Genomic DNA, 22,461 nt, shown 5'->3' with positions numbered 1-22,461 from the left:
ATTTCATTTCTCCTCTAAATTCTAAATATACAAACAACATCACATTCACCATAACTCACTGATACCGTGCATGTCATTTATGACAATCTGCCTCAAGCTTTAATGGAACTAGCCCCCTCTGGAGGCGATAGGAGGAGATGTGTCTGCCTCTTTAGCTGATACCAACTGAAGGGATGTTGTCCCTCTATACCAAACCATCACTGCAGCTGGGATTGACAGTAAAAACATCATTGCATGGGTAGAGAATGATAAGATCACAAAGGTGAAAATAAATATATATCTCAAGTTAATTTTTGTAGATCAATTTCAAATGTGTAATTGAATATGAAACACACATTCAAACTACCTATCAAAGTACTTTGCCAGAAGAAACATATTTCCTGAAGTAATTTTTGAAACAAAGATTATCCTGATAAATTAATGCTCTTAAATCTGTAGGTACTATTTGAGGTAATCTCACATTCTAAGTGTGTATACATATAAAGGTGTATGAGGATTAGGAACGACAACCCAAATTCAGACCTTCACTTAAAGGGAAATAAGTCAATGGTCTTAGGGCACAAAATGACATCTTCATTTGAACCTGCTACTCTGTTCATCATTCTTTACTGACGTCAATTGGCTCGTGGATTTTGAGAATGTGTAAAATAAAATAATTAACATTTTCAACGACTTTTTTTTATTAGTAATCTCATTTTCTTACATGAGAAAATTACTTTTTCTTTTTGAAACATTAATGTTTCAAAAATAGCAAAGATGATCCACATCATATTACATTTAGGCTAGTTCATGAATGCGCATTTACAGCATCACTGAGAGCCAGACAGGAATCATAGAAAGCTGCATTACACATAACTAAACCAGCGTTCTGACTTTCTCTCTCTCTCTCTCTCCCTCTCCCTCTCTCTGTCTCTGACGCGGGGGGGCTTGCCCTCTAAATAAACTTTGGAGCTCATGGGGGGGAGGGTGGTGGTAGAGACAGAGAGACAGCAGGGCTGAAGTCATCAGCCGGCCGGCAGGAGGGGAGTGAATGGGTCTTGCACGCAAAGCAGAAAAGCGCTGAAACTGCGGAGATTTACTTTGGTTCAGTTGCCTGCAGCCGACAGCGAGCGAGAGGAGGTGTGTGTTTGACATCCAGAAGAACTATAACATTCTTCAACTGTTTTTATTACTAGTGTAAGTCCAGTTGTTGCTTTTACTTTTGTGCTTATGATGCTGGGATGAAGCCGAGAGCCTGAGCGCGCCTGGCACCTAAAGGTATCCACACACCGGGACGCACGGCGCATCTCCCCTCAGAGAGACAGGGACGATTTGAAGAATTTGGAGTTCTGTACATGGATATGATATCTTAAACTTTTTGAGAGTCATGATTATTATAAATAATCATTTAGTTAATCTTTTCGACCTTAACTAATGATTGGTTTTGCTTTACTCCTGGATGAGAATTGTGGCGTGTTTGTTTCTTGTTTTATTGGAAGGCATGTTCTTTACCACAGCACAGATAACGGATCCCTGACTCAGTCTGGCTTTCTCGGCACATATGAAGATACCGTCCAGGATGTTACAGTCTAAGCGGCCCAGGCATCTTTGGGCCGTACACTACCATCACCACATATCACCAGCACATAGCTGGGGGTCCTGCTGTTTATAGGAATTACCTATCCTCCACACTCTGCCACTGTCAGTGGGAAGAAAACGGAAACTCATCCAATAAGTGACTTGGTAACATTAACATTGGCTTTACGAGTCTCATCTCTGGGCTACTATGCAATTACAACTGATCTCCTTTGTTTTGATCATCTTGCACTGCATGGATTACACTGGATGTCAGCAGCACAGCAGCTCCAGGCACCGGCAACATAAACGTGAGTACGGCAAAGTAAAGTAGGCAAGGTGCTGCCCTGCTGACTTTATTCGTTTGCTTCATTAAGGAATGTATTAGGCTATTCTACTCAATGATGTTTCAAGTCACAAAACAAACTCTATTCCACATATTGTGCTATTGAAGAAGCGAAACCAATATTTTTTTTAAAAATATCTCTCTGGAATTTTAAGTTTCTTATCAAAATAAATCGCAGTTATTTCTGTTGATAATTTATTCTCCATTATATAATAACAAAATCAAATGTCACATTTAAACTCATTGTTGGCACATGACCACAGTGCTTGTGCCAGTTTACAATGTTATAATTGATTATTTAAGATATTCATATTAACACACATTTCCACACTCCCAACTCTACATTTCTGCATTATGACGTTTATGCCCTCCAATGTATACGATATCGCTGTTGTGGGAGTTATTCTTACATTGATGAAAATTCAGCCAATTAGCTCATTCATTTCCAGGTCCTTTCACGATACCTTCCGTAATTTCACGATTGTTAGTCGACTTTGACTTGTTACTGTTTGCTTGATACCTTGATTAAATTAATGAATAGTGCCTGTCACCTGAAGCCTGTGGCCGCTTCTCTTTGCGCACATACTCCTGGTTCCCGTCGCTCTCTAGCGGTCAGAGCAGCAGACTTCAGGCCGGCAGGGAGCTGCATGACCCGGGCGTTAGACCTGATCACGGTTCAAATAGACACTGCCAACCTCCACATCCTTAGTGAAATAACTTCGTTAAATGTATTGGAGGTGAGGGTTGTTCTGATGTTGGATAACACTGTGTGAGATTTATGCCAGTCAGAAAATCCCAATTTGAAATCTTGTTCTAATGAATTTTTAATATCTGAGTCGGTGAAAATTTGACAGTATGCTGAGGCTCTCTACAAAGCAGAGATGTTCCATGCTGAAAACACTCTGAAGTCTAGTGGTATTTCATCTCCCATATATCTTTTGTTGTCCAACATTATGTCTCATCCCTTGAGATATTGCCAGCCATTTTCCATGACACAATGAAATAAGTAAAAATAAAGTATATTTTTATATCCGTCCTACGCACACGTTATCACTGAGGGTCTCCAGATGTGCTCAGTGACTAAGTCTGTTAGACAAGAGCAGTGACAACTGGAATATTCCATGTATCGCTTGCCAGCGTTCTGAAGACTGTCAGTGATCTACAATAATAGACATTGGAGTGATGTTGTTATACCTTCCACCTGGAGCTGAATCCTCCCTCTACATCCCTTTACATTGGATCATAGAGTTCAGATCTGTAGTCTAGACCAGTTGTGAGTTGTAATTTCTTCTTTCATGACCACCAAAGTGGAAAAAAAAAAAAAAGAGGGAGTGTGGTGTTACTGTAACTGTGTGTTTATTGTGTCGTTTTTAAGGGGTCCTGGGGTTATTTTTGCTCTTGGCAGATCTGTTCACTGTAGTTTTGGTCAGACATAAAGAACAATTTATTGTTCAACAGGTTGAAAAAGCCATTATAGATTGTTGTTTAAACCGCAGCAAGATAACAAATAATGAAACCAGACACCAGTTTTATTAATAAAAGACAGGGGACCTTTCCTGTTGGAATTATTCTCACTTAAATGTGTGTTTTGCCAATGTAAGATTGAAATGTTGTAGAGTCTGCTGTATATCCTACAGTTTATACATCTCCCTTTTCAATGTTTATTTTCCCCTAAACAACATTAAAGAGCCTCTCAACACAGTGTGAGTGAGAGGGGGCAGGAGGGTCTACTGAAAGTACTCGAGCCCTCAGTTTCTTGAATAATGTCCTCAGACCAAATACAGTGTCAGCAGTATCATTTTTGTGAAACTGACATTTTAAAAATGAGTATTAATTGGTTTTTGGACAAAATCATATTGTGAAAATGTGTTTCATGGACTGAAAAAGGATTTTACTCAGTTTGTGAGAGGGCAGCATTCATTAATTTCAGTTTTGTCCAGTTCTACAGTAAGAAGGAATCTTCTGCTTCCATAGCCTCGCCCAGTAGCCATTCATTGAAAGATTTTGCAAATAATCCAAACTTCCTCAGAGGATGCAGATATCTTACACTTCCAGAGACATCAGGGAGGATGGAAGGATTAGTTGGTAAGGGGTGAATGAGTTCACACTTCAGAGGGAAAGAAGGGGGTAAGAGTGAGTTGGGAGTCAATGACCATTGAGTCAACGGGCCAAAACTACCAAGCAGAGACTCAACCCGCGCACCCAGCTTCCTGTCTGTGATGATGCATCCAAAATATATAGTTTATGAGATTACTCCAGTGGGGGATGAAAATGCACTGATTGGAAGCTAAATATATGATTATAAAGTGTGCCACATGATGCACCTCTATAAAGAGGTACACATTCAAGGAAATTCATGTCAGTTAGTGGCGTTTTCTCCCGGAGGCCAAGGGAAGCCAGGCTTCCCCTGTTTTTTCGGATTGTAGTTATAATTTAAATAAATAAATAAAAACACTTTGTTTTGTTTCGATAATTCTCCTTTGCTGTGTGTTGCTGCCGGCCCGTCTCTCCCCCATTCTCATTGAGTATTTTACAAAGAGTGAAACAAACAGCGCCCCTCTAGATGTTATGGTGAAACAGTAGATTGCACTCACTGTTGCGAGAGGAGGCCAGCCGAATCTGGCTTCCCTTGGTGAAAAATAATTGAGGGATTGACCAATCAGATGAGGCTCACGTGATGCCCCTGCCAACCTGTGATTGGTCAGGGCCATGCCATGGGAAGCCAGCGGCGGCTGGCTTCCCTTGCCTCACAATCCAATCAAATCGCATCAATTTAGTGTTGCAGTGACGCGTCCTAAAATCCGGAAGTAAGCTGCGCTCGGTTTCCCTCATGGATGTATAATAAGCACACCCCCGACCCAAAAGAAAGGACGTATTATTGGCTTCCCCTAATTTTTTCCCCACGCCACGCTACTGGTCAGTTCTATTTTGTTGCACAGTTCTATTTTCTCCACGAACCATCTGTGTTTGTGTGTGTGCAGGCATGTGAATGTGTTTATTCATATGTGACTTTGTTGGTATGTTGTGCAAATCCATCTGAGGTTTTGTCGGTGTAAGTGCGAGGGCAAGGCCAAATTCCTGTGTCTTAAGACGTCTGTGAATAAGGGAAGGTTGGCAGGAACACATGTGGGCAAATGGACAGCAGTTGTAAAGATTGCCGAGATATTTCAAACAAAGTATCCATGATCTATGGTAAACTGGCAGCCAAACCCCCAATTTAGAGGAGAAGGGAGAGGGCCAGCTTAAAGGCAGTGGCAGGAGATGTCAAGGCTGGAGAGGAAAAACTATTATTTAGACGCTTCCAGGGGTTGCGTTTGATTTTCCTATCATGTGTTACTACTGCAACATTTCCCAATCAATGCCTTTCAGAATGGAGTACCAATGCAGCATGGGTATCCCATGTATATCATGTCCTATAAACAAGTCGGTTCCAAAATGTTTGTCCCATAAAGAAAGGTTCAAAATGATCTTTCCCAGAGGCTAAAAACTCAAGAATGGTGTGTTCAACCCATTACCTCAATCAAGTAGCTTACGGTTGTTTGTCAGCAGGTTTATGGTAGAACTGCTGGCCACATTTTCATAAGAAATGTTGGAAGAGTATAATATGTGCAAATTAAGAATCCATTACATTTTGGAGCAGATCCAAATCCCGTGTTGGACAAACACATTTTCTTTCACATTTATTTACACTATGAAATAAGGCAATCGGCCTCGGCGGAGGTCTGCGCTCTCAGTGTACACTATTATTTTCCTCATGAGAACAGTTATACGGAAACAGTAAAAAGCTAACAACGTCCAACCTGAACTACCAAACATTGTGAAGCCTGATGTGTATTTTGTGGTTTTAATTTTATACATCCCCATCCAACTGCCAAATCCCTCTTTGTTACTGTTTTTGTCCACTAAGTGCAATCAGATACTGAAAAGCGTGATATACAAGCTTTTCCAGGATACTGACTGTAAGAAATCAAAAATGGTACGTGACAAATTGTCAACATGCAATTAAAATGATTTGAACATACAACCAGAGCTTTCATCCGTGGATGACAAATACTGGTAAGTTATCCCACAAATTAGTGTAGAGTGGGGGATACAACCCCTACTATGAAATATATCAACATGAACTAAACACTTGAGTACATAAACAGGGTTGTAAACAAGGTATAAATAGCTGTCATTTGCACTGTGCTGACACAGTATACCATAGGTAATTAGTCCATGTAATTATACCATGTATCCACGATAGTTTACTTTTTGTTTGACCTTTGTTCTCATTTTTGGGAAAAACATGACACAGCAACTTTAACAAACTTAGGTTTTAATGGGATTTTAAGAACAAATCACTGTTTCCTTGTTCGAAAAGATTTTCAGGAATAGCGCCTGAAATACAACATTAAAAAGCGTTTTTATTTTCTTACTTATTTGAATTAGGAACTGGCTTATGCCGGATAAGCCTGCAGAATATTCCACACGCTGGATGAGTGAGATGAGATATTAAATACTTTAAAGAAAATCAAGCACTAATGGTTCACGTTTTGGTATTGCATAAAAATGGCTGGTTTAATAGAATAAAAAGTCAGAAAAAGCTGAATCTAGTCAAAATCAACAAGGTTGTTACTTTTACAATTTGATGTTTTATTGTCTGGGGCCTTGAATCTTTTAGTGCCAAATGAATAACAGATGTACAGAGAGGCTACCTGAAGGTTACTGTTTCCATTCTTCACACCAAAAGAAAGATACACTATCAGCTTTGAACAAGAGGGAGGCTGGTATTCCAAACAAAGTGCCCAAGGTTCAAGGTTCTTGAACTGGGGCATTGTGGCTTATCAAATGTTGTGATATGCATATCTGACAAGCTAACCATCAGGGTAAATTCTAGTCTGAAATTCCCCCAAAGTAACCATGTGAAAGTCATACTTAAACATCCCCCTGCTCCTGTCAACAGAGATCTCTGGTGTGAGCTCGGGGTGCCAGCAGGGTGGCTGTCTGACCTGCTCTGACTACAATGGCTGCCTGTCCTGCAAGCCACGCTTCTTCATGCATTTGGAGAGGATTGGGATGAAGCAGATCGGCGTGTGCATGACTTCCTGTCCTCCGGGCTTTTACGGCACACGATCCCCAGAAAGAAACACCTGCACAAGTAAGCAAAGATCAGTGATCGTCTGTAGCAGAATATTAATGGAAATATTGCCATTGCATGTTCCCAAATTAAATGAACAAAGTTTGTAGGTGTGGTATAAGTAGATTTCAGTGTACAGTAAATGTCCTCTGAATGGAAAGGCATTCAGATTATTCATGTATCATAACAAACACACACAGACAAGTAGCTCAAGCTTGTCAGGAGTAAAATGTGGCCTCTTCAAAGCGTGTTTTACTTACATGTTACAAGAAGTGTATATTCGCCCTTTCCTTCTTCACAAGCATCAGTTTAACGTTATGCTTGTAAAATATGTCATTATGTATACATAAAGTATGTACTTAAATAACTTGATACCTGCTAAGTATGTTTCCTTTCCAAGTGTTGCTTTGCTTAAAATCATGTACCCACCTTGTAAGATATCAAGCTGACTGCAGTGGCCTATATTCCCGACTGTATTCTCAGTGAGACAAACACACACACACTTACGACCTGTATATTTAACACACATGATAACTTGTAGAGTTTAAATAAACGCTGGTGGTGGGTCTGTGTTTCTCTGTTAGAGTGCAGGTCGGACTGTGAGTCCTGCTTCCACAAGACCTTCTGCACACACTGCCGAGCAGGATTCTACCTTCACCAGGGCAAGTGCCAGGAGAACTGCCCCGAAGGGATGGTGCGGAACGATGCACAGAGGGAGTGTGTTTACAGTGAGTGCCTTTATCAGAGACAGGGATAAAATGCAGGGTTTTGTCTTTTATTTAATCTTACTTAGCTTGTGGTTATCCCACATTAGCCATGCAGAGTTTACCAAACAAATCTGACTTTGGAATGAAGACCACGTAAAAGATGTTATGCGTTATATTTGGCCGCTATGTTCACAGATGGATTACTGTGCTGTTGTGTTTGTAGGATGCCCTGCAGAGTGTGAGGTGTGTGTGAGCAGTGACACATGCACACGGTGCCGGCCCGGCCTGTACCAGCTCAGTGGGAGGTGCCACCATGTCTGTCCAGAGGACTACGAGCCCAATGACAAACTCATGGAGTGCACACCACAAGGTGAGTCCAGGTTCTGTGTGAGTGGATGGACTCACCTAAGATGCCATTTTATGTCCACTGAGAAACACTTCCTCATCCTCACTTCTACATCTCCATTTCTTCCCCTGTCAGTGCACTGCGAGGTGGGTGAGTGGAGCGAGTGGAGCCCTTGCTCTCGCTCCGGGAGAACCTGTGGGTTCAAGCGGGGCCAAGAGACCCGCACACGGCAGGTCCTCCAGTACCCATCGCCCTTTGGCAATCCCTGCCCTGAGATCTCTGAGATCAACGAGTGCCTGCTCAAGAGGAGGAAATGCCCAGGTAAAGAAAACAGAATGTCCGAATCTACAGTCAGATTCTCTTGGCACCATTGCTGTCTTTTTCTAAGTCCTTCTCCTTTACGTCTTTCCTTGACCTCATAACGTTTTCCGTGGAGGTCACCAGGGAAAAGTGGTTAGGAAAACGTACAGGATTCATTTTTTTTTTTTTACTATTCGACCACAGCCATTGTCTATTGTAGCTACTGTTGAACCATCAACAGGGCAAGGGCAGGGCTGCCAGTATTGTATTTGTGACACATGGCACAATTTCTATGAATTCCAGACCTTGCTGCTTCAGCTTGTACAATCAGAGCTGGTCGGTCTTCCGCTCAGGACTACGACTGTTTACTCAGAGGATTGCCATTGTGGTTAGAGTGAGGACAGTGGGGGGAACACACATGTGTGATGTTGCAATGGGTATGTTGTGTGTTTTCCCACGAGGCCTCTTTGGATTTTTAAACAGTCAATCCCCTTTCTCTGCTCCTATAAACAGGGAATAGCGTGATCGTTTCTAATGAAGAGGGTGAAAACTGCTTTCAGACGGGCGCGTCTCTTTATAAACCCCGATTCTGTGGCGCATTTAAAACCACTTTGTGTTATGTTTGTGCTGTGTGTGTGGTTACTAGGCTGGATGGCGACCACGGCTGGTTGTTTTTTAGCCTGGGCTCTGCAGTGTTAAATGATAGATTGCAGCCATGCTAGGAGGCTGAGATCCAGCCCCCTTGGGCCTCACACTTACAGAACAAACTGTGTGTGTGTATGTGCGTGTTTCTGTGCATGTGTGTGTCTGTGTATGTGTGATGCAGCAGAAAAGCAGTTGACTCTGGAGCAGAAACAGCCAGCTCAACATCAACATCCTCCCCCTGGGAGGCACGCGGCGACCAGGGGATCAGTATTGGTTTATCCCCACAGCTGCCAATACACACACACACACAGACCAACAAATGCACACACATATCCAGATCCCTGTCTCTTTCAGACAAATGCACAAACACACACACACACACACACACACACGGATACACACACATACCAGCTCTGTGTCACTAAAATAACTACACAGCCGTTGCACTTGGTGGTAATTTGTGAAGGGAGTCAACTGGGTAGACGTGATCTCTAACGCAGACTGCAAAATGTGCCCTCTGTCACCCCCTGCTATCCCTCTCTCTCACTTTCTTTCTGTATCTCTCTGCTGATCCATTCCCTCATCCTCGTCCCTTCCACACACACACACACACACACACACACACACACACACACACACACACACACACACACACACACACACACACACTCCCTACCACACCAAAGAAAACACAGACCCCCATATAAGCTCTCTGTTGGCGCTCCCAGTCAGCCAGGTCGGGGCCGGGACTTTAGTGTGGAGTCGACAGCTCTGTTGATCTAGCCTGAGCATGGGGAGAGGAGGGGGTACAGAGAGAAGGGAGGTTAATTGAAAGTAAGAATGAACGAAAGAAAGGAAGAAAGAGAGTCATGTGTCTTTCACATTATTATAAATATCAATGTTGCCTGTGCTTCTTATTACCCAGTTGCCCTTGCTCCAAGAGCAAGGGCAAGTGAATGAGAGCTAATTATCTGCTTTGGCGCGTCTTCTCCTCTGTGTTTACGTTCTGCACACGCTAGGGGGTCAGTGGTCCGACCTCAGAGAGCCCCCGGTAATCCTCCAGCAGCCCTTAGACACTGATACATCCTCCTTCTCCTTTTCTTTTGCTCCTCTTTTGCACTTTCTCCTTTTGCCGTATCCTTCCCCTCTATCCCGCCTCCTGCACTTACTCCTCCGAAGGTATATCTGATAAGTCTTTCCAAATATGTCTACCCCTAACTAATTGAATCAATGTTTCTTAAATGATGTTCAGTTTGACCTTGTGGGAAATACAACCGTTTTCTTTCTAATTGTTAGATGACAGACCACATTCATGTCTGTTAAATCTGTCTGTCTATTAACTATCCAATTTGAGACAGCTAGGGGAATAGTTTAGTTAAGCATAAAGACTTAAAGAAGGAGCAAACAGCTAGCTTGTTGTTGATTATTAATTACATTGCAGATATCTCTTCAGAAAAGTTGTAAAACGGTTGGAAACACGCTGACATATTCAGGCTGAGATTCAGAGAAACTTGGCTCTGCTCCTCTGCTATCGGCGGCCAGAGATTACGAATGTTTACACACACATCCTCATCTGCGCCGCCGTCAATTTAACGCTGGCTAATTTGTGCTTCGATCGCCCTGCTGTTCCCATATCTCTGTGGCTGAATAGAGTGCGTGCCCTCTGCAAACCTTAGCCCCCTTTAACTCCCACACACAGACCTATTACACATACAGATATATACAGTGAGGCAAGCAAGCAAGTCAGTATTGGGGGGTCAGACAGACACACTCACTGGCAAAAGCCCCCCTCCCACCCCCATGAGATCCTGGCGGCCATGCGGCCATGCGGCCATGCGGCAGGCATTCCACTTGTGGGACAGCCCATAGCCTTTAATCCCAGCCTGGCTCCCGCCAAAAGCTCCCCGGACGACAGCACGCCTGCCACGGAGGATGTGCCACTCTAAAACACACAGTGCTCCTCCAACCGCACACACACGTGCACACACACACTTCCCCTTACCCTCAGTGCCCATCCGCTCTCTAATTTGATTTCCTACACTCACATTGTTCGTTTAATACTCTCACTGGATTGTTATTCATCTCTTCTACTGCTCTCTTTCTCTCTCCATGTCACACACACACACACACACACACACACACACACACACACACACACACACACACACACACACACACACACACACACACACACACACACACAGCATGCAGTGTCCCACCCAGTGAAGCCCCTCTCTGCGCTCTCAGTACAGTTTACTGACTCCTGTCCTTTGTTAATACATTACATTGCAACAGATATCCAGCAGTTACATTACAGCCAAATACAATTCAGCAGGTCCCACTTGAGGCTGTGTTTACACTGTGCAGCTTACTAGGGAGAAACGTGAAAAAGAGAACACATTTCTGTATACATTTGCCTTCCTTAACAAAACATTTTAGCAAAATGTTTTCCACTTGTAAAGATGAAAAATATTTCTCAACTGTGTACTGATCGCAGTAATTATATGTTGACCTATTGGCCATAATCAAAGATTTGCACTGTCTTTTGTCTTGGTACAAATCCTAAAATCAGTGGAGCATATAGAGTGTATACATGAGCCATTATTTGTGTTGTTTATTTTGGTCACTTTTATGAGCTTTTGCCAGACAACAAAATAGACAGTGTTCAAGGGTTAAAGGGTTGTTAATAGTAACAACTGAAACTACATTAAAGGAGTAGTTTGTCGTTTTAGAAATATGTCTATTTATCATCTTCCTTTCAAAACTCACTTATTATATCTCTGTTTTTGTATTTAGAACACAAACAGAAACATAATAGCCACATTTGATGTTATTAGGGGACTTTTCTTTTCCAGGATGTTAGTGGAGATATTAGGAAGGTAGCAAAGAAACAGTTACAGCCATAACTGTGTGTAGGTCGACTGTTGTTTTGGACTGAACCATGCTTGGCTAAAATATGACAAACTAGAGACCATTGCAACGTTGTCTACCTTGCTCGGAACAACGGCCATTTTTGTACTCAACCTTAATTTTGATCTCAATTACACAACTGTAAAGTTTCATGAGTATGAGGGATGTCAGCACTTCAAAGTAATATCCCAAACACAATCATATTACTTGAAGAATCACATATTTAGTTTGGCACCACTTTGCAGTAGCAATGCATCTCCTCAAAACTGAATGACCTTTCATCACACAGTTAACATAATGCACAGATGTGATGTCCTAAAATGCATGGCTACATTACCATAAGAGTAAGTGATAGGCTACAAAATGAATAAATAATTACAATTATTTGAGGATAAAACCTACTGGCCATGAGTATGTTGAATTTTCAAAAAACAAATCTATATGTGTGAAGTGCTTTTGCATTCTTACAGCATATTGTTCGGCCAACAAAAAGCTTAATCCTTGTGATGTCCTCAATGCTCTCCTGAGCCTTTCTCTTTTATTACTTTAAAATGAAGCTGTTTCACTGCTGGTACAGGTTCCAGGGTTTAGTTTACTAGGAGATGTCCGTGTTTTGTCCCCAAAGCCAACCTTTCAAACACTCAGTCAGTCAGACCTTATTCATTAAAACTTGGCTTTTGAAGAATGTACTAAATGTGTGTTAAAAATGTTTCAAAACCTCTAAAGGTGTCTCATTTTGAGACCATTACACACATGTCATTACACAGTTTACAAAACGGCCATCAGAAACTGTTCCAACTAACCAAACGCAGGTTGGGTTTGATAAACACTCTCCTAATCATCTCAACACTGGTATGGATTAGGTTTCTCCTCTGGCTCGACAAAAGCACAGGGGCTACAGTATGACTAATCCACTGAACTTGTAAATAGTTGTAAATGGTGTCAGGACAGAGAAAACAATGAGAGCGAAGGGGACTTCCTGTGTTTATAGAGGACGGAGGGCAGACCCCTTATGAATCAATGCACCAGATTAATCCATCCGTCCATCCATCTAGCTTTAATTACTTTTGACTTACTATCACTGCCTTGCAATTGAACTATGTTCACATTATGCAATTATCGCCTATCCTCTTTAGAGGTTAAAAACAGTGGGCAGGTAGAGAATGTGTGGGTCAGATACGCACCCTGGTCCACCCAGAGTCCGGCTTGATTAATGGACTGACAGTGAGGGAGAGGATGAGCGTATAGGGGCCAAACAGTAGAGAGACAGAGAGAGATCTCTTTCTCTCCCTCCCTTTATCTGTCTTTCTCTCTCTCCCTGTGTCTGTGCCTACTGCCGACTTCAGCAGTTTCACAATCCCCAACTAGCCGGCCAAACAGCCAAGCAGGCCGTGCTGCTCCGTTCCACTCACACATGAACAGCAGCAGTACAACAACAGGAAAGGGCCTCCTCTGCTTTTCACTTGCAGGTCCTGTCTCCAACCTCCCTGGGGCTGGATCTTGTTATTATCATTAATAACTGTAGCTCGAGCAGAGATAAACCTTCAGCATTCCAAAACTCTCCGTTTTGTTTATGAGATGGTGTTGCAAGAGCAGATAAATTGGGGGGTTTATTTAAAGGTTTTCTATTTTGGACAAAGGGCTGCTCATCACAGGCAGGGGGCTGCTGTCTGTGGACAAAGACTGGCATCTAGTGGGGAAAACAGAGCACTGCAGTAACTAGTGTTGCATACTGATATTTGTTTGTAGTTCACTCTCACCTAAGTCTTGCTACTTTTTTATACATATATGGTGGTTTTCATAACTTACAGTCTGATGCAAGGATCAACTAAGTCTCTGAATCCCAGTTACTAGTGTTTGTCTGACAAAAATCAACAGCAGTAAACTAGGTTGAGCTTAAAGGTTAAAGCTTTGCTATTTTTAGCCACAGCATAATCCAAATGTTGTCAAAATAGAACTGGGGTTCAGACATTGAACCCCAGACACTGAATGTTACAAGACTGAATTTGCAAGTGGCAAATGTAAAACAACCGGTATTGTTTGACCCTAAACCTAACCCTATTTTACAAGGTTTTTTTCCAACATTCTTTATGAATTCATTTTTAGTAGGAAAAGATTCTGTAAAACATTAATTAACTGAATACTGATAAGGGAATCTGCTTTACTAACATTTTGTTTTTTTATGTTCTTTATCTCCCAGGTGAAAGGAGGAAGAATGAGCGAAAAGAACGGAGGAATCGCAACAACCGTAAAGATAAGGAGAACCCAGGGGGGCGACGGGAGAGAAAAATAGAAAGGGAGCGTGAGAGGGAGACAGGTGAACGTGAGGACTCTGATATCAGGAACAAAACGGAGCACAGGCGTCGACGAGGCCATGAAACAGACCCAGTTACGCCTGCAGTTGGACTCGTACAGTAGTGCGATGGACAGACAAAGTCTAGCGCCCTCCCAACCTCCTCCTGTCATCCTCCACTTCTAACTTCTCCAAAACTCCCCCATCCTCACCCACTGTTAACCCCCCTCGACCCCTCTCTGCAGGGGTGTTGCTGCTACCTGTATGATTTGAATATAATGTTTATGCACAATGGGGCACATTCAGCCACAAGGCTAGGGGCCACGATGGACTTTAAGAAGTCATTTTTTCTACCCTGTAGCCGCTACTACTCCTTCACTTCCACCACTGAGTGTCTCTGATGAAAGGTGCAGGAGACACTGCTGAGACGAAGTGAGAAATGTCTGTGACTGGAGGACTGGTGGACAGAAAGACAGACGGACAGAGAGACTAAGACGTTATACTATGTGCTTGTTGATATGGTTATTTAATGGGGCCCTGATACAACATTGCGCGTCATGGTTTTTGAATGTAGATTTTGCAACATTATGTAGAGCAATTGTTTATTATTGTTGTTCCTGTTCTTTAGATCTCTTTACTTTATTTTATTTGGTGCAGAATTTGTAAAGAAAAAAATAAAAGTGTGTTTGCAATTGCCATCTTGTGACATCTTCATAATCACAACAAATGTCAGATGTAGGAGGTCCTGCATGCTGTGAACCAAAGTCAATAAATACAAAATAAAAACATTAACATGTGTTCTGTATGTCTTGGACAAAAAGCTTGTTTTATCCAGATAAGTGATAAATCTTATCGACCATTGGTTTTTCTTTTTGTGTAAATCCAATATGTGCTCTCAGTAAAGCTCCTTGACTAGGAACCGCAAGCACCTGTATGTCAAATAAAACTATAATGGGTTTGTACCGGTGTTCTTCCTTCTTGTGCAATCCACTTAAGCTCGCTTTAAACCCTCAGACTAAATGCAAAGGGACTTCGTATGCAGCTATATTTAGCTCTTGCGGGTGAAAGCTTTAGCAGTAGTATAGTGTTACATACTGTCACACCTGAAGACTTGCTTTAGACAACGACATCTGCCAGAGGAAATATGTATACAGCTAACAATAAATAAGGTGTTGTCCATTGCAGTGGGAAGCTTCCCCATTTTACACTTTACTGTTCTAGAATCTGTGCATTCTTATGCACATATTGTGAATACGGCTTCATGCAGGACTTATAACCAATATAAAAGTTCACAATAATGATTATTTTGCAGGGACTATAGGCCTGCTATTTTCTGAATACTACCATCATGTAGTTAATTTATATCAAGATACATATTTTCCATTTAAATGATTCTAGTGTTTAAATTACTACCTTTTTATGAAGTAAATTAGTGCATTTGAACCCATATCTTAAGTATTGCAGCGCCTAGACTGAGTGTGTGTCATGAAAACTAAGCAAAACTAAGGTCGGCCTTTCAGTTGTACAATGTAAAGCCAAATACTATTGTTAAACAAAAACAAGGAATCATTTTTTTTAAAGCTAAGCTTCAACTTTATTTATGGAGTGAGTATTTTGTTCATCAGTAACATCCAGTAGCATCAACAGGCATGATGAAAGTATTTCCTCCTCATTTCTTATGCAGAGAAATCCCCATTAATACAGGCTGTACATGAAAATACATGAATTTTCGTTAATTTCACATTTGCTAAATATAGGTAATTCACGGACAATAATCATAGTGCAAGAAAGCCATATTTAAGAAGGTAAGAGGAAATGATACATTGGACCTTGGTTAACACCAGGATTGCTGAATCAAGAAAATGCTACTGTCAAAACGAAAACAAAAAGGGGAAACACTGTGATTTTCAGTTTTACCCAGATGGCTTTAGGTAGGATGGAACAAATTATCAATCACAACTGCTTTTTTTTTTACAATATAATGCTCCCTGTTCACTTCATGTTAGCCACGAAATCCTCGCCCTTCTTGATAGAAGCCTTCAGCTCAGTCATGGCTTCAACGACCAGCTGCTCCTCGAAGGCGGTCAGCTTGCCCAGTCCAAGGTTCTTCTCGATGCCGCTCTTCCCCAGAAGAAGAGGTGTGGAGAAGTACTTGCACTCTGTCTCCTCAGACCTGACATACCCACATTCTACCACACCCTCCTTTCCATTCATGGCGTCCAGGACGGAGAAGGTGAAGCGGGCTCCAGCATAAGCCATGGACAGGGTAGCAGAACCGGCTCCAGCCTTGGCCTTCACCACCTCAGTGCCGGCCTCCTGGATCCTGGCTGTCAGAGCAGCGAGCTGGTCAGCAGGGAACTCGACCTTTGGTGTGCACTGGGAAATGAGGGGAATGATGGTCTTCCCAGCATGACCTCCAATGACTGGTATGTTGACACGAGCTGGGTCAAGACCTTTGAGCTCTGCCACGAAGGCGTTGGCTCTGACAATGTCCAAGGTTGTGACACCAAACATTCTGTTGGGGTTGTAAACTCCATATTTCTTCATGACCTCTGATGCAATGGGGATGGTGGAGTTGACAGGGTTAGCAATAATGCAGATCATAGCCTCGGGGCAGTTGCGGGCACAGGCATCGGCCAAGGTGGCTACAATGGTGGCGTTGGTGTTGAAGAGATCATCACGGGTCATGCCGGGTTTTCTGGGCACACCGGCGGGGATGACCACGACGTCGCAGCCCTGAAGAGCAGCATCCAGCTGATCGGGGCCCATGTGGCCGGTCACATTGGCCCTTGTCTCGATGTGGCTGAGATCTGCAGCCACACCGGGGGTATGGGCAATATCAAACAGAGAGAGGTGGCTCACCAAGGGGCTGTTCTTCAGCAGCAGAGAGAGTGGCTGGCCTATGCCTCCGGACGCCCCCAGCACCGCAACCTTGGCGTTGTTCTGCGTAGAGGTAGAAAGGCTCCGAGCCAGGCTCACGGTAGGTCTCACAGCACGGGCAAACATATTGTTCGTTAGTTCTCTGCTTACTTTGGTGGAAAATAAAAATTCTTGGCGAGCCCTTCTTCTGTGTGACACCAACGTCCTCTAGCCACGAGTGAACAGGAAGCACAGCAAACTGTCATGCGTAGAATATAAGGGTCGTACCATTTTACGTCACAGTACGTCAGCACGTACTGTTACGTCGTGGTCTTTATCTCATCTCCTTTTTCGGAGGAAAACAAAGCCAGTTAACATTGGATGTCGGTAGATTAGCTTTAGAAAATTGTGTTGTTACCCGAATTGTAACCGCACACCAGACCAACACAGCAGCATTTAACGGTATGTTTCCTGCGTAGTCGTTTTATTGTCTCTTCGTGAGGAAATGCTTACCCTTAATGTTTGTGCCGCCCTTCTAAAATAAGCTAGCACCGTCAGATGAACTCCGTCTATTTGCTGGAGTCACAGCTATCAGCCTAGCCAGCGATAGCTACAACAGGTCTTATTGTTATGGTAGCTTTGCTAGTCGAGAAAATCCCTCTGTACTGTTTGAGTGAGTTTGGACTTTCGTAACGGTGACAACGAACGGCTTACTTAATGTACCTAACGTAAGCATAACTAAATAAGTGTGGTTTTATACTGTCATCTGTTAGTGTGGATGTTAGATCGTTAGCTGTTGATTTTACTCGAGTACCGTAAACTGTCATGAACCAACTGCGTTAGCTCAAACGGCTAGCTGACACAATTCTGTGTTTGTTGTCACAGTTAACAGAGCAGCCCTTTGTTCAACAGACTTAAGTTAACTCCAACATTTCAGTCATAGCTGAGTGAATTAACGTAGTTATTTGTAGCTAATCCGTTTTAACATTAGGGTAGAAATGCAGTTTTTGGTCACAATGACGCTTACGTAAAGAAAAACTTGATATTATGTGTGCCGTGAAAACATAATTGTTTTTATCTTCAGAACAGTTGAAAATCAAATATATTTTGACACACTTCTCCTTTCCTTTAGGCAGTGGCAAACGTGAAGGTCCAACAGCTCTCCTAATGATACATCAGCGTTAAGGGTATTTCCAGTAAGTATCAAATACCAGCCTTGTTTTATATTACAGAAGGCATATAGACTTTGGTATCTTTGGATATTCATGATTCTAAATTGGACCTTATCTCGGGACTGTTTGCTTTTAAGTTAAAGTAAGATGCAATTCAATGTAATGTGCATAAAAGTGCTTATTGCCAGTAATGTATCTCTATAGAACGTGTTATCTTAAAACTACATTAATAATCATTTTTGAAATACTGATTTATTTTTATTTTATCGTTTAAACTAATATAGGATAATATGATAATCCTAACAGGCCCAATATAATATATTGTCTTCTTTCCTCAGTACTTCCTAAGGATGGCTAGTTGTGGGGAGGTAGACCACTCTGTTAGCTCGCTTCCATCCAGTAAGAAAGGCAGCAGTGGTGGAGGAAGTGGGAACAGTGCTGAATCGTCATGCGCCGGCTCCAGCAACTCATCTCCAGCACTTTCGGTACCGGAGTGTGCCATCTGTCTGCAGAGCTGCGTCCACCCAGTCCAGCTACCATGCCATCACGTCTTCTGTTTCCTGTGTGTGAAGGGAGCATCCTGGCAGAGCAAACGCTGTGCCCTCTGCAGACAGGAGGTACCCGATGACTTCCTGGAAAGGCCAACACTTCTGTCTCCGGAGGAGCTGAAAGCATCAGCAGGAGGCCGTGCCGGGGCAGCAAGTGATCACGCCTGGTATTATGAAGGCCGTAATGGTTGGTGGCAGTATGACGAGCGAACCAGCCGCGAGCTGGAGGACGCTTTCTCTAAGGGCAAGAAAACAGCTGAAATGCTGATTGCTGGTTTTTTGTACGTAGCCGACTTGGAGAACATGGTGCAGTACAGACGCAATGAGCATGGTCGTAGACGCAAGATAAAGAGGGACGTTTTGGATATCCCCAAGAAGGGAGTGGCGGGCCTGCGTTTGGACGCTGAGGCTGTCGCTGGGGCTATAGGGGCAGCTGGTCGTGAACACTCTGCGGATGGGGCTGATACCACATTGGCTGGTGCACAGCAGCAGGTCACGGGTATCCCCTCCACTGCTACAGCCAGACCCCCCACCTCCCTCGGTGGTCAGCCCGGCAGCAGCAGCAGCCCCACCCTGGAGGATGCTCTCTCCCAGCTGCAAGTCAGCCCCAGGCCCACACCCTCCAATGAGCGGTCTGAGACAGGGGAAGGAGAGGAAGAAGACGAGGAAGAGGAGGCCTCGCCCTCCAGGTCCTCTGACCCTCTCACATCCGTGGACGAGTCTGGCTCTGGAGACTGGAGCGACGATGAGGATGAAGAGGAGGAAGAGGGTGGGGGAGATGGAGAGCGGGTGGAGCCCTGGGAGAATCGGCCACGGAGGCAAAGACTGAATCCAGAGAACAGAGCCCCTCCAGGCGCTGAGTCCGCCTCTCCCCCTTCTTCATCCAGTAGCAGTGGGAGGTCCAGAATGCCTGACGGCCAGTGTACAGTGACTGAAGTGTGAAGTCCGCCATGATACCATCACCACCAAATGGCCATGTTCCATTTCATTAATTTATTCCTTGCTGTATGCTGTCACGAATCAGATGTGGATAGATTGCTCAGTAAAAGAGAGATTAGGCCTAACATACTCCCATGTTTTTAGGTAAACAAACACATTTTAACAATCGAATTTGGTGCCTCTATTTGGCTCACAAGGCTCCGGATGTGTCTGTATGATTTGGCAGTCAATAAAAACCCAGCCAGTATAAATAATGTTGGGTTTAACGTTTTAGTACAGAAACAAGAGGTACAGCTTGGTTATGAGTCAGATGCACACAGCATGTTGATAAGAGCCTGGACCTCATAACTGTCTTTATCCAGCACATGATGTGAGGTAACACACTAACGGTGGGTCACTTTTGGCCATTTGGTTGCAGGCAGATACAGTATTCATTTTAAAATCCAGAAAAGTGGAGGCTAAAACTTAAACCTGACTTGCCTATCCTAGATATTGTGTTGAAATGGATTATCCCAATACCCAGAAGGTTGCTGGGAATTCTTAGCCAGATCTGTGACATTCAAGGGTGAAAGCATAATGGGGTAGTTACTCTGGAAATGGAACTGTGTCTTTATCATTATCATGAACAGTCGCATTCTAATCAACTTCACTTTAACTCTCTCAGCTAACATAGCACGCCCATGGGCTTCTTAGAGCTCAAGTCATCTGACCACTCATGCAAATTATGAAATCCTTGATTACTTGTTCCCTATACAACTCCCTTACTTCAGATTTAACTGATCATCAATGCCTTTCCTTAACAATTCTGAAATGTAAACTAACTTTGGAAAGTATGTCATTGTGGAAGAAAATCTTGAGGTTGCTTTTCCATTTAAAAAAAATAAATAAAAAAAAAAGGAAAGGAAGAAGTACTTTACTGTTATGCATTTTGGGTATATAAATGTCACACTAAATGTGCTAATTCAGGAGCCCACAGGATTATCGGACTACCTGCTGATGGTTTTGCTTTGATTTGATCATTTGACATTTGCATAATAGAAGTACATATCCAATTTGTTTAAATAATTGGCATTTTAATGTAAAGTATCAGTGTTCTCCTTTTAAAGCTGTTGAGGCCTCTGCAGCCTCATTCATAGTCTTATTGTCCCGACTAAAGTATTCTCAATTGGTGTTTTTCTAAAGTTTTGTGATTAGTGCATGTTTGAAGAGAGAGTTATTTAAACACTACTGGTTGGTAAGATGATGAGAATTACTTTTTTTTGTTGCGTTTGAGTAAATGTTTTTCATTTGTGTCTGTTTTGTTTGCGTTTCCTATGGTTGTAAATCTGTACGATGTCAGAGGCCGTAAGAGAACAACAACATGCTAATGCTATTAGCCATCGTGCAGAGATTTCAAGTTGTATGTTACTTTTATATTTCTTACATGCTTACATCATCAGCTCAGTCTTAGCCTTTTCATTCTGAAGAATAAAGTTTGTGTCCGTATCTTCGCTTGGCAACTTTTTTTGTTACATGATTTATAATTTAAGAATAAATTGTGTAATTTCTTCATCCTAAAATGATCAATCTTGGGCTCATGTCTCTGGTTATTAGTATACGTTCTGGTCATTTTATATTTAATATAGAATTGTATTGAGTGTTACATAAGTAGGACTATCAATGGGCTCATTGTGCACTAACATTTTACTTATTTTTCATCTCGAGTTTTTTCCAGAGTTAAAAGATTATTATTATTTCTACTACATGCACAGCTGAGATATTTAATATGCATTAATCATATAACATAATATATAAAACCATACATTTAAAAGACAGACGGATTAAAAAAACTGCATATTGCAGAATGAGGTACAGTGACAGTGGTTTCCTGACTTAGCTATAAATAGAAGATCCCAACAGGTGTAAGACGGAGAAATATGCTGACACTGATGTCCACAAATGCAGCACAGCCTCTCCTATATGTCATTGCTATTCTTTATATCATACAACTCGTGACTTTCCCCTCACTCACCTTGTAGGTGTTAGGTATTCAGACCACAGCAGCTTTCAGCCTCAGTTGGGTGTCTGCCAGGGAACACGACCTCTGGGGGGGGAGATAAAGGCTTGGCATCCTCCAGGAATCGTCCTGCTCTGACCTTTCACTGTACGGGCACATTTTATTATGTGAAATTGAAGACAGAAAAAGTATGCACATTTGAACGTTTTTTGCAGCCTTGTGCTCTAAAAAAGCCTAGTGACTTCCCACGTGCTTTTCAGTAGAATAGAAAGAATGAGAATGCTGGGATGAGCAAGGACACACTGTGACTGCAGAGGAATCTGAAGTAACCTACACACCTGAGGGAAAGAGGAAAGCAGCATTACTCTCAGTCCTACAGACAGATGCTGCCTCATGCTTGTTATACCCTGTCAGTATCTGCATGCTGTCTTCCTGCCATGATCTAATCACCACCGTAATCACATTTTCAGGCGACCTGGAGTTCATGTGCTTGTCTAATGGGCACAGAAGTGATTTGGAAGATTGGGAACCATCTTTAAGGTCCTTGCTTTCATCCATGCTGAAAATATAAAACCCATGGAATCATACAGCACTGTTTAACCCTCTGGAGTCGGTGGACATTTGCACATTTATTTACGTATTTAATCATAGATTTTCGCTTGTAAGGAGTAGAAATATGATTCAGATATCTGCGGAATCGATAGAATCGTAGCTTTTCAAGAGTATC

At 42.6% G+C, this 22,461-nt stretch overlaps 3 protein-coding genes across 4 annotated transcripts; 2 read left to right on the top strand and 1 right to left on the bottom strand.

The window, feature by feature from the left end:
- The first annotated feature begins 983 nt into the window (after window positions 1-983).
- Window positions 984-15,182, top strand: rspo3 (R-spondin 3). The gene is made up of 6 exons (XM_034202648.1): window positions 984-1,865; window positions 6,846-7,040; window positions 7,604-7,747; window positions 7,950-8,096; window positions 8,208-8,393; window positions 14,128-15,182. The coding sequence occupies exons 1-6, from the start codon at window positions 1,766-1,768 to the stop codon at window positions 14,343-14,345; spliced, it is 990 nt and encodes a 329-aa protein (XP_034058539.1). The 5' UTR covers window positions 984-1,765; the 3' UTR covers window positions 14,346-15,182.
- A 607-nt stretch (window positions 15,183-15,789) lies between these two features.
- On the bottom strand, window positions 15,790-17,345 carry mdh2 (malate dehydrogenase 2, NAD (mitochondrial)). The gene has a single exon (XM_034202680.1). The coding sequence runs from the start codon at window positions 17,224-17,226 to the stop codon at window positions 16,213-16,215; it is 1,014 nt and encodes a 337-aa protein (XP_034058571.1). The 5' UTR covers window positions 17,227-17,345; the 3' UTR covers window positions 15,790-16,212.
- A 33-nt stretch (window positions 17,346-17,378) lies between these two features.
- On the top strand, window positions 17,379-21,224 carry LOC117537454 (E3 ubiquitin-protein ligase rnf146-like). Of its 2 annotated transcripts, none has more exons than XM_034202678.1 (3): window positions 17,379-17,541; window positions 18,212-18,275; window positions 18,590-21,223. In XM_034202678.1, exon 3 carries the CDS (start codon window positions 18,602-18,604, stop codon window positions 19,739-19,741), a length of 1,140 nt encoding a protein of 379 aa, XP_034058569.1. In that variant the 5' UTR covers window positions 17,379-17,541; window positions 18,212-18,275; window positions 18,590-18,601; the 3' UTR covers window positions 19,742-21,223. The 2 variants fall into 2 exon arrangements, with proteins under 2 accessions (XP_034058569.1, XP_034058570.1); XM_034202679.1 differs by lacking the exon at window positions 17,379-17,541 and adding an exon at window positions 17,633-17,807 and having other exon boundaries at window positions 18,590-21,224.
- The last annotated feature ends 1,237 nt before the right edge of the window (window positions 21,225-22,461 follow it).

This window comes from Gymnodraco acuticeps, unplaced genomic scaffold (assembly GCF_902827175.1).
Source record: "Gymnodraco acuticeps unplaced genomic scaffold, fGymAcu1.1, whole genome shotgun sequence".
Taxonomy (NCBI): Eukaryota; Metazoa; Chordata; class Actinopteri; order Perciformes; family Bathydraconidae; genus Gymnodraco; species Gymnodraco acuticeps.
This window is presented reverse-complemented; position numbering and strand designations above follow the sequence as displayed.